The sequence below is a fragment of the Brachyistius frenatus genome, unplaced genomic scaffold, assembly GCF_029030835.1.
Source record: "Brachyistius frenatus isolate BFR_SWC_R1_liver_20210118 unplaced genomic scaffold, ASM2903083v1 Contig_29, whole genome shotgun sequence".
Lineage (NCBI taxonomy): Eukaryota > Metazoa > Chordata > Actinopteri > Embiotocidae > Brachyistius > Brachyistius frenatus.
Genome location: NW_027210628.1, coordinates 1,785,633 through 1,798,739, shown reverse-complemented (window position 1 = coordinate 1,798,739; position 13,107 = coordinate 1,785,633). Strand labels below are relative to the sequence as shown.

Genomic DNA, 13,107 nt, shown 5'->3' with positions numbered 1-13,107 from the left:
TTGTGGCGCATCCTAAGTAACTGACAGGAATTCAGTTGAGGTTACCCTCAAACACTGATGCACCAGTTATAGGCAACTCTGGCAGCCATCAAGTATGTATGAATATATACAGAAATACAGGCCATGTGAGTCCTTAAAACGTGGCATCTGAAGTCATTGTGAGAGTGTCCAGTATTTCACCTGTTTATGGAATTTGTTTCAGAGAACCTTCTTTCACACCTGAACCTAGTCTGGGATCTGTATATGGTGCTGTTAGACAATGTGATATATTTACTACATAATATACTATATACTAGTTATATTTTTATAAATATATCTTCAGGGGTGTCTGAGCAATAAGGTCAGAATCTGAAGGGCCACCACAGGAAATATGAATATGATAGCTCCCTAAAAGTTAATATAACTTCTTCTCATCCATACAGGAGCTTCTTAGTAAAATTACAGAGAAGCCAAGAGGCATACTGGTGATACATCTGTCAGTATCAATGAAAGGAGTCATAAGTCTCTCTCACACACACACACACACACACACACACACACACACACACACACACACACACACACACACACACACACACACACACACACACAAAGACTACATGTTCATGCTCAGACATCATTCTCTCAAGAGAGAGACCCAGAGAGAGAGAGAGAAAAAGAGAACCAGAGAGAGTGACCTAGAGAGAGGGCGAGAGAGAGAGAGAGAGAGAGAGAGAGAGAGAGAGAGAGAGTGACCTAGAGAGAGAGAGAGAGAGAGAGAGAGAAAGAGAGAGAGAGACACAGAGAGAGAGAGAGAGAGAGAGAGAGAGAGAGAGAGAGAGAGAGAGAGAGAGAGAGAGAGAGAGAGAGAGAGAGAGAGAGAGAGAGAGAGAGAGAGAGAGAGAGAGAGAGAGAGAGAGAGAGAGAGAGAGAGAGAGAGAGAGAGAGAGAGAGAGAGAGAGAGAGAGACCATGAAAACATCCAGTCTGTCAGTTTGTCTGCAGAGCAGCAGCCTCCCTGTTGTTAATCTCCTCTATTGACTGTCTGAATGGCTGCCACTGGAGATGGAGAGACAGACAGGCAGCCTTTGTTAAGTACACAGAACAGAGCTGTGATGGCCTTCTGAGTCTTTTACTGTCAAGAAGCAGAAAGCTACACTAGCATGAACAGTGGTGCTGAACTATGAGGCAGTTTGCTTCGAGTAGATCAGACATTTTCTTCAGTTCCTTGTCCAAGAAAGTTCACTTTATAGCACAACAAAGCCTCAGCTGACTAAAATTAACTCTGCAGCCTGAATTAGAGAGCGTTCTCTGATTCTCTGAGTAGGTAATTCAATAGAGCATGATGGCCATGAGGGGATCCCCACTTGCTGTGGAGCCAAGCAGCTGTCGCCCACAAGCATTTACATGTTTCAGATCACAATTTATTTTGAGGACCGGTCAGTTTTGTTTATACAGGAGTGTTAGAAATATCTCCCTGTTACTTCTTCGTCTGAACATTGCACTCAATGATTTATGCAGCCCTTCAGTTTTTCAGTTTGACCACAATCAAAGTGCAACATGTTGCCATTTTAAAGCTGTTCTCCTCTCCTGATGAGCAAATGAGGAAGTGACACAGCTGACTAGACTTTGATGCAGCTCCTCACCAGAGTGGGACTGCTGAGAAAAAGGAAGGACCCGCTGGTGGTTGAACATTTCAGTCCACATACACACTGCACATAGGAAGAACCGCATGACCAGCCATAAAAAGAGTAAAGAGGAAGATATTTGGCTTTAGAGAGGTAGAAGATCTTGATGACAAGCTACAGGAAGAGGATACAGAGACAATCTTGTAAATGTCACAGCATGTCTTTTACAGCAGTCTTTGTATGTGGCTTTGTTTAGAGTGGTTAGTCACACTGATATACACACAAAAACACACACACATGCACAGTGTTAATTACTCACCCTCTGACCACTCCACTCTCCAGGTAATTAACCTGGATGAATTTACCAAAGCGGCTGGAGTTGTTGTTGTGGGCTGTCTTGGCGTTCCCGAAGGCCTGACAGAGACGAGAGGAGAGGACAGGAACACATAGTTAAAGGGAATAAAGCCAACGACATGCAGTCCATCATCAAATCCACCAAAACCTTTAATATATCTTCATTTTCACAATTTCGGTTCAGCACAGAAGAACAGATCAGGCTTGATTTTAAGTGTTGATTGTTTGAATAAATAACGGTTGTAGCACCAACTAATGTTCCCAAAATGTTTAAATCTCCTGCTGCTCATTGTTGACGTTTTGAAACTCAACTGTGAACCATGTTGACTTTCAAACCATATAAGGAAGTGCTTTTGAGAGCACTAACAGAATCTGGAGTGGAGGCTAGTCTCAAGCAAGCACCTCTATCTATACCCTTACTGAAGTCAACAAAAACAACAACAAATCTCCACGACAACAAAGAAACTGAATATCCCAGGGGTGAAATATTGTTTTTTACAAAGCAGCTGAAACAGTAGGAGTGTGTGTGTGTGTGTGCTGGGGGGTGTGTGTGTCTTAAGTATAGGGTGAGCATCTGCAACTCGGTGTCCCATCTTGCCCTTCTCTCACTCTTCCCATCCATCTCCTTCTTCTCTTTCCTCCTTTAATACCTTTTCCTTCATTCTCTTGGTCACACTGTGTGTGTGTGTGTGTGTGTGTGTGTGTGTGTGTGTGTGTGTGTGTGTGTGTGTGTGTGTGTGTGTGTGTGTGTGTGTGTGTGTGTGTGTGTGTGTGTGTGTGTGTGTGTGTGTGTGTGTGTGTGTGTGTGTGTGTGTGTGTGTGTGTGTGTGTGTGTGTGTGTGTGTGTGTGTGTGTGTGTGTGTGTGTGTGTGTGTGTGTGTGTGTGTGTGTGTGTGTGTGTGTGTGTGTGTGGTGTGTGTGTGTGTGTGTGTGTGAAACAGAAACACGAAGGGACCACAGCTTCTCTCCGGGCCTCAGGCTAATTCTGAGCCAGCCAGCGGCGCAGAGAGCCCAGCCGCCGGGCCTCACTGAGGGGCCCCGTTTAGTGCATTGATACGCTAACAGAATAGCACTCTTTTTTTTTTTTTGTCTTCGTGATGCGCATGTTCACATGGTTACAAATACACACACAGACACACACTCACACTCAACAAAAGGCCACCGCAGGGGAAGTTAACTCGGTGCATGTTAAATAGGAACCACATTGTATTTCCAAAGCAGTTGCAGGGTGAATTTGATGCAGTGATGTTGGGGCTGATTAGAGAAAGGGGGCACACACACACACACACACACACACACACACACACACACACACACACACACACACACACACACACACACACACACACACACACACACACACACACACACACACACACACACACACCTTCTGGGTGTGATGGGGATTTCTTAGGATGAACCGTTGACCTATTTTTTCTGCTACATTTTGCACTTGCTTTTAATTGTACTATTAGACTTTTTAATCATTTTGCACAGATATAACATTGCACCAATGTTCATTTTGTCAGTGCACTAAAACCAGCAAAGCAGAATGTGCTTTGAAAATAGTTTTGACACATGAAGGAAGTGAGGCAACAGTTGTTACTTGTTGATGAATGACGAAAGAGATGCTCAGTTGTGACCAGAATAATCTTCAGTCTAACTCTGACATGTTCAGACAAGGCGTTACCAACCCACTCACCACTCTCTCTTTCTCTTGTTCTGAATGTGTGTTTTTACACTACACAAGAACTCCACTTCACTAGTTTTATGTCTGTGTACTTCAGACGTATGATTAGCATGCCAATACATAAAAAAACAGGGTGTTTTTTTCCCTGTGTTTACAGAGTACAATGCCATTGCTAGTTGTCCATGTGTGAGGGGGTCAGTAAATGTGTTTAGGAGCTGACAGCGTCTCACTGCTCATTGCTGCCCACTGTGCCCAGATCTGCCTCTTTCACAAACCTTGCAGCCAAGAGTACAAAACCCTGGGAAATCTCTGCAAAGCCCAGGCCGCTGCACCATGGAGGGAATTCTAAACATGTCACAGCATCATTCGTATTCAAGCATGCCCGGCAGCAGACAGGCTGATTAGCTGGAAGGCTCAGCAGGTATGAGGAAGAAGACCAACGGCTTGCCAAACCGCATCCATGGAACGACGTGGTCTAATCTGTTTCTTACGAAATAGAGTTTGCATTCATGGAGTTTATGGAAGAAAAAAAGTGAGACAGAGAGAGGGGAGGGGGCTCATCAATCTGTAGGGTGTACGTACGTACGCGCGTGTTGCAGGTGTGCATATCCAGTGAACATCTCATGAAATGAGGATGTCTTATCTGATTTCTTTCTGTGCGAGCAGAAGTACATGAGTACATTTCCACTTGAACTGAGCCAGCTCTACCAGAGTGAAAGCTCACATCCCCATTCAGCCCAGCCCCCCCTCCCCCCCCCAACACACACACACACTTCTCCTTACAAACCAAGCTAGGGGAGTGTCTCTAAAATAGTGCAGTTTATGAGTTGTTTGTCTCAACAAAAAATTATATAATTAAAACCACCTTCAATATTAGGTCAAGTATGAACTTGCACAAACATGAACAAAGAAACCACAAAAAGTTAAACCCTCTGATGTTTTATACAAGATACAACCCCCCAGGCAACAACTCTCTCTGCTCTGAGACTTGTCATATTTCCCCAGTTTTTGCATACTTCAACATGCTACTAAAAAAACAGACAGAGAACTATGTGGTCAGTAAAAACGTACTGGTAACAGGTCCTATTGGTATGACAGTGAAGAACTGCAGCATCCTTTCAGGTCTTGCTGCTCAAAAGAGCTCCAGTTAAATGTTTCCACAGGAGCTGCCAAGGCCCCGACACTGACACCTCACCACAGCATGGATACACCCACAAAGGACTCCAAATAATCCAACTGCCACAAAGACAGCTCCCACATTCACAACGGACAACGGCAGTCACTCATGCAAAAATGAATCAAACTCCTGCGGACATAGTTACTCTCTGAGCTTCAAAATCTTTATCAACAATATCAATCATGTTCTTTAAGCCCAACTGAACTTCATCTACTTGTCGATGACAGGTTAAATCAGAAAAATCAAACAGCAGGATAATGACCTACATAATCACTGGTGGCTGCAACATTCAGGCTAAACACCGATAGTACTTAGTGACAAAATAATCACTGTTGTTGTCCTGAATGTGAAAAATCCTTTGGTGAGATCACATGTCGTTGGCAGTGATTAAATGCAACCACGTCTCTACACAGTTCCTCCTCTATGCTTGGCTTTGCTTCAAGCCGTCAGTATATCCACCAACTACACTTAAACCCCTCAAGCTTAACTCATCTGAATTGTTAACAAAGAAGTGATTCTTTGAAGTACAATCACTGCCATTAATGGCACTCAGAGCGGCTGTTGCTTCATTGCAATAACGGCGAAGCTTCCAATGAGTGCGGCTTTACTGAGCCACGTCATGAATTCATCGCATGAAGGTCAGAAACAAACAAATATCTTTCTTTTAGCCTTGAACACAATGATGTGGCCACACTGCAGATGGTTTACATGTGATCTAAAATGATCAATCAGTCATTCTTAAGTAATTTATGAAGCAAATATGGCAAATATTTGGTCGTTCTATTGTCACAACCTCTGCTCTGTTGCTTGGACAAAACAAGCATGATTTTCATTACTTTCTAAATCGACAGATGAATGTACAATGACAACAATTGTTAGTTGAAATCTTAAGCGATTTACAGATTTGCACATAGAAGACAGTCAATGATGTCATGAAAAAGCAGGAAGGAAGTCACCACATCAACTACAGTAGAACCAAACTAACTTGTTTTGGATGACGCAGCATGGTGGAAATAAAGCAGTGGTTCGGAGAAAAAAAACTATAATTGTTTCAGTATGCAGTAGCTGATTGGAATAGATTATTGCTTTTATTAGTGAAGACTAGAAAGCAGATCAGACACTTTACTGAACTAACTTTATAGGAAATGATGATGCTTTTGCCCAACTGCGCAAGGGATTAACATAATATTGTAAACACCTCATTATGAACTACAAAGTTCAAAGAAGTACATTAACTCCAGTTACACATGGCAGCAAGTCCAACCATCTTGGCCCAACTTTAGTTTCATAATAAACTGCACAGTCATCAAAATCGTAGGTACAACATCTAAAACTACTGACGCATACACAGAAGCACAGACAAAGTGAATCTGCAAACAGGAACATTTGTCATGTAGTTACAGAGTCACTGTGCAGCAGAGATCACCTTAAGAACAAGAAGGAACCCGGAACATGCAACTTCTTTGTTATTTATCTCATGCAAGAATTTCAGCAATGTTGATCTTTAAAGTGCGTTTAGCCTGAACATCAGGCATCTCAACATTGTGAGTATACATCATGCATGATGTAACAACGGATAGCTCACTCCTGCAGCTCACAGGGGCAATATGGACCATGTAACTGTGCACCAATAAAGGAGTCAAATTATAACTTTGCTGCAGTATTAACATTTTTGGCAATCATCGAGAAGCTCCTGCAGAGAGGCCGCTGAACTTAATAAGAAACTGAACCTCTCATTTCCTGTATTACATCTTATCCAAATTTCTGATCTGTAAGATTATGTTTATTTTTTACAAGGTACATCATTTTTCATAGTTACCTTTGCTGTTCAAATAGAAAACAATGGTTGATATTTGCATTCAACATATATATAACATGGGTTAGCAATTTTGCAGTCTGCAGAAAGCACTGATGTTAAAGTAACTGTTTAAATAGTTGCGCCCACCCTCAGGAGTCTTCTCTTGGTCCGTTAAAACAATAAGTAAAAATGGAGAAGAGGTAAAAAAGTTTCAATAGTTAGGATAAAGTTTCCAAGTACCAATTTTGCTCTTCTTGTGGTCTGGTGTTTTACCAGATCGGAGACATTTCAAGCAGCTCCACCCATGTCTAGATGGGTACCACATCAAACTACAGCTTGTGGTGTGGTCAGAGCACCACAAATAGACCCTAAAGTGGCCAGCAGCTACATGTAAGCTGTGTACTCTATGGCCTGTGAGGAGAAGCATGTTCTGCTCTTCAATAATATTCTGAAGAGTATGATTACACGAAGGCCTTTTTATATACTGTATATCTCGGTGTGTTTTTAAGACAATTGACTCATGGGCATGACACAGTGACTTAAACACACTAATACCAGCTTTTCCCAGACTCAAACACAATGCCACCCAGCCTGAAAAACTACCCATAAGCAAGAGATAAACAATGGATCAGCAGACAGAATGACCAGCTACTCCTCTGCACTTCCTGAACAACAATACAATACTCCGGCTGATCCGCACCCCTCAAGGCTCTGAGCTAACAGCGGAGTGAACTGCTGCTGTTACTTCCCGTGTCGTAACTGTTTCCTGTTAAAGGGTTCCGGATGATAGGAACTTCCTGTCTGAAGCTGTGAGACAGAGTGGTATGAAGGAGGCAGGGGACTTTGAACAGGAATGGCAACTTAACTAGGACCTTAAGTTTTACTTAGAACACTGTATACTATCTCACCAATTGGTCACCTGATAAAGCACATCATTCATGGCTTATTCATATGCACACTGTCCTATAACAAAACGTATGCAATTTACTTGATCATCTGTCATGTGTAAAACTTAATAGTCAGCCTTTAATAATGTGGTTAAACCTACAACAACCACAAACCCTATTGGTATTATTTCCTGTTTCCAGATTATTTTCTTCTCACCAACTAGACTAACTGGATGAGAGAATAAATAAATAATGACATGCAACATACCTTGCACCATGAGTGCTTCATGTTTATGAGGAAGAAACTACATTATGTTCACAGATGTCTTGCCAAACAGCTATCCTTCTGTATTAGAAAAGGGGTCATATTGGAAGTTGATTTGCAGGACCTTGAAAGACTAATAGAAGCTTTTATCCTGAGCAAGCGGCTTAACCGGTAATACACTTCTTTCTGATGTTGAAATAAAAGCTATTCAGAATGCCGCTGGAATGGACTGGAAACAGTCTAGAACACTGAAAGCACTGCAGGCTTTAAAAAAAAAAAAAATCCTATTCCTGAATTAGCAGATGCATATAAGGAAACATGCTTTAAAGATATATTATATTCCACTCTGAAAATGTTGCCAATTTTTCAACATTTTTTAGACATTTAATATCACTCTAAGGTCCTAAAATTTCTTCACGACAGCTTTTAGACATGTTCCTCAAAAGCATAACAAGGATATAAAACAGTTTAATATTTACAAGGGTGCAAAACCCACACAAAAACTATCTCTAACATTCAGCCTTCCACGTAAAGGTTGAGCCAACTTGCTGAAAAAGAGGCTGGCCCTGCTGACATTACAAACAAATAGGCATAAGAAAACAGAGAGAGTAACTTAACAGAGGATCAACCAGTTAAACCAGTTCACAAGTGAAGCCCTCGGAGTTAGTGAGCTACTCTGCAGATAGAGGCCTCATGCGTTCAGACTGCACAAAGTATTAAAGAAAATCTCCTTTTTACCTACTTTACTTTCAAGACAAAGGGAGAAAATGTATAGAATACAATGGAATACAGAAGAAAGGACATGATACAATGCACTTAAGTAGGACAGCAGCTTTCTCAAATGGTTTCAGGTTGGGGCCATTCAATCTGCCAGCAACACAGTACACAGCCAGAATCCAGCACCACAAATGATGATCTCATCTCCTTAAAATGTGACCCAGGCCTGGAGACCTCCCCTATAGCTTGAGGACACACACACACACACACACACACACACACACACACACACACACACACACACACACACACACACACACACACACACACACACACACACACACACACACACACACACACACACACACACACACACACACACATTTTCCACCACTGTAATCTGATCAGCTGCCACCAGCAAAAAAAACAACAACAGATAAAATCCTTTTATATATATATATATAAAAGGCTATATACAAGACTGGGAGTTGTCAGGAATGAACCATAAGAGGTGGTGAGGAACTGCAGGAAAAAGTTTAGAGGACCTTCCTCTGTAAAGCAACATTTATTTCATGTCAGCCATCTTATGAGCACGCTGCAGAATTTGGCTAAACAGAATCCTTTCACATCAACTAAAACAAAGGTTCTCTTAATACTGCGGATAAAGGCAACAGCTCCCACTGATGCTAAAACGTTTCTAAGTAAAATGCATGTTTAGATGCAATAATGATGCCAGGAGGAAATGCACAGCTGTTCAACCAGGTACGTTGGCATGATGAGCCCAATCTCCACTTCCTCCACTGACCAGGCCAGTAAAAGCTGAACCCGTCTCCCTGTCTGGCCCTGAAACCACAGCTCTGGACTACACACACACACACACACACACACACACGCGCGCGCGCACGCACGCACGCACGCACGCACGCACGCACGCACGCACGCACAGCTTTCTGGGAGCAAACGGCAGAGTGGCAGTGTGTCTGCCAAAGGGACCAGAACTCTGCTGATAGAGGGGAAAAAAATCTCTCCATCGCCTCCCCCTTCTACCCTCAATCTGCTGTCCGGAACCAAAGACTCTGACAGACTGACACGCATCAAGGGACCAAAGCTGCACTTATTCAAATGCATCTGAAAGCACCAGCAGTTCTGTGAGTGAAAGCTCGGGTACCGAGTCAGACGGTCTGGAGACGATAGAGACGTGACATGATAGATGAACACACTGTGCCTGGAAGTTTACTGTAGCCGCACACCCTGTATTCTTAGCATTAAGCCTTCAGCTGACAACTTGTGGCAAATTCCCCTCAAACTTCTGTTTAATTCTGTTCTGTTCCCAAGTGTTGCATGTTTCAATGACCTTACTTTCACAGATCAGGGGGTTTTCATTTTTCAGCACTATTTTATACTTTGCATAAGCCACATTCCACATACGGCTTTTCTGAGTAAAAGTCTATATTTAGCCACATCACTGCAAAATTAAACTGAAAAACATGTAGAGGAGCTTTTCTTCCAGATCAGGGCTGAGAGTCATTAGTTCCCCAAACCAAGGAAAGTCATCAACCCGAAATCAAGTACTGGGAAATCTGCTTTTTGGTTACATGGTATTTAGGTGATTGTGCTGAGATAGAGGGCTTCCCAGTCTCATACTAACTCTGCAGCCTCAGGCAGAAATTCATTAGATCTTTTTTCATCTTTATTCCTTCCATATATATTAAATTAAAAACATAAAACAAGACTACATCACTGACAGGAAGCAATCTAAAACATAATATGACCAAGGCTCTCACCTTGCAGTATGTCACATACATGCACCCACACATGCAAACAGTGTTATGGTTAATTCAGCAGAGATTAAACTGTAGGACAGCCCAATAGTCAACAGTGTTGAAAATATACATTAGAAGCCGAGTTAAACTTCCAGTAATGGAGGCCTACACTACAGAGTTCAATGCGAGACAACACTCACAATGGACCATGCTTTTAAGAGAGTATGAGAACGTAAAGGATGTGAATGCTGCAAATGACTTCACAATAATAACGCTGCTCGAGGTCTGACCAGAGGTAAATTCTTCCATATGTGAAAGTGGAGGAGACCCCGTTTCTCATTACATGAAAACTAAACAAAGTGAAGCCAACTCTGTGCTTTGCCACGTAGTACAAGGATTAAACTCAAGCAAAAGCAACACTGTGTAGGTGCTCACCCTTCATAATGCAACCATTGTTATTAAAACAATGTTCGAGCTAACAGACATGTACTTTTCTTCACATATTTGTGTGGGGTTGTTTTGTCACCAAACATAGAGTTGTAGTTTGTCCTGGATATGAAGGTGTCTGTAGCATATAAATGCCCTCAGGGGCCTTAAAGACAGACAAACTTTCACTCAATGATGAGACCACATTCAGTACACAATTTATTCACTGCTACTTTCTATTTTACAGCTGACACAAGTGAAACCTGCTGACAAGATCAGAAAGGTCAAATAAAAACGACAAAAGTATGATCAAGTTGGCTGGACTATGAATGCATGAGTCAAGAGAAGATGTGTATTGTGGTGGTGTTTTTTTCATGTGTTCAACACGGCCTTTTCCTGTGTAATGGAGAGACAGTTAATCTCTGGTTAATCAAACAGCTAATAACAGGAGACACAATGTCTGTTCTGAGTTCATACGTCCTGTTACTGTCATGCCTGCACACCATTATTGTATTGCCAGTATAATCTAATTTATTAATACATACAGTGTATGACCAGTGCCTTATCAATCAATCAGTCACTTATAAAAGGTTTTACGTGTCAGTTTGGTTGTAGTTTTTGTTCTTTCTGTCATGTCAGCGGTTGCACACAGCGAGTCACTACAAGCACCTAATTTCTGAGAGCAAAAAGCAGGAAGAGGAGAACAGTCACCTGGCTGAAACAGCAATAAAGTCATATCAGCGTTTGATCAACAATTAAAATAAAATCTAGGTATTCTTCATTCCTATGGCAAATTTTTTTTTGTAATTTCCCCTTGGGGATTAATAAAGTAACTACCTAACCTACTTAACCTACCTAACCTAAAAAACAGAATCCAGACAACGGTATTAAATCGTCAGCTATCCAAAAAGACCAAACTGCATTGAAATCAACACCCTTAACACCCAGACATCCATGTCTGCTTAAAAGTTTTTAGAGATAGAAAACCAACAAACTGTCCTATTATATCTGGATTCCCACAGTTCACATGAAAGGGTTCACAAAGCAACTTCCGCTCTTCTTCTTTCATTTCTTCTTTCTAGGTAGACCACGAGTCGACAGCCGTGTCTTTCACACTGCACCTAGACTGCTCCATTAGCTCAGCCCACGCAGCAGCCTGAAAATACATTTTCTCAGTACAGCATGGGATCAGAATCTTCAATGGAGTGTTTTATCGTTCATAACTACAGACATATTATACCATAAAATAATCTCAGAATATAGTTCACTGTATTTTGAATCCTCTGCCTGAGCTTTTGTATGCCATAGCAACAGCACGAGTCACTTTTGAGGAAGCACTCTCACCGTTGGATATGGCTTAATCAAAAGAGCAAAGCATTTCTTACCTGATTGAAGCCAGTGCCAGAAAATGGATATGTGATTTGCTACAACAATCATCCATAATGTGAGATCAATTTCTATTTGACTGATGAAATGCACAGACAAGTCCCTGGTAGCGACTCACTTGTTTTACTAACTACATTTTATTCTTTTTATTCTTTCTTTTGTTGAATCCTTATCTAAAAGAATATATGGCTTTAATACCACAGAGTTTAACACTTTCTTTACTCTTCATCAGCAATAATGTGGCCCTCAACACAACTGATCACTAGGCTTTGAGCCACAGTGAGTTATACTGATTCTTGTTCAGGTAAAGTGTCTGGTGGAGTAGAGACCATAAAAAAAAAAAAAAAAAAGGTTTTAACCCTGCTGTCCCACATGTTAGTATCTTACCTCCAGGACTGGTCCAGCCCCCAGGATGGTCCTCTCCACCCCGCTGGCATAGCCCTTCTGGCTTAGCGCAGTCAGACAGTGGATCAGGAAGTTGGTACTCTGAGTCTTGCCTGAGCCACTCTCACCAGAGATGACGATGCACTGGTTGACCCTCTTCTTGAGCATTGCATAGTAGGCCACGTCTGCGATAGCGAAAATATGAGGCTCCAGTTTGCCCAGCTGGTGGTTCTCGTACATCTTGACATACTTGGGGTTGTAGATGGGCAGGAACTTAAAGGGGTTGATCGCGATGAGGATGCTGCCTGCATAGGTGTAGATCTTTTTCTTGTAAAAGCGCATGCGCAGGTTGTCTAATATGCTGTCCTCATTGAGGACGGGGAGGTTGCAGAGGTCTGCAAAGTCATCCTGTTGAGGGGGAAGGAAGCCCCTGGCGGCTAGCCGCCGTGCCTCTTGCTCCTTGGACAAGGTCGGGAGGTGGACATAATGGATAGAGCCATCATGATTCCTCTCCTGGATCAAGTAAAAGGGAAAGAAAAAAACTTGTATTAGCACTGCTGAAACTGAAACAATGATTCTGAGACAAATCTCCTGGGCTGTTTAAATGTCTTAAAACAAGTCAAAATGGTTAAGAGCAGGCCCAAATGGCACTTA

At 42.1% G+C, this 13,107-nt stretch overlaps 1 protein-coding gene across 9 annotated transcripts in view; it reads right to left on the bottom strand.

The window, feature by feature from the left end:
• Window positions 1-13,107, bottom strand: part of LOC138621218 (myosin IXB) — a 53,785-nt gene that overhangs the window by 21,007 nt on the left and 19,671 nt on the right. For all 9 annotated transcript variants that reach the window (XM_069699101.1, XM_069699094.1, XM_069699096.1 and 6 more), the window contains exons 4-5: window positions 12,457-12,966; window positions 1,926-2,020 (exon numbers count right to left, since the gene is read on the bottom strand). In XM_069699101.1, the coding sequence (XP_069555202.1) occupies window positions 1,926-2,020; window positions 12,457-12,966 (605 nt within the window). The remainder of the gene's footprint in view (window positions 1-1,925; window positions 2,021-12,456; window positions 12,967-13,107) is intronic.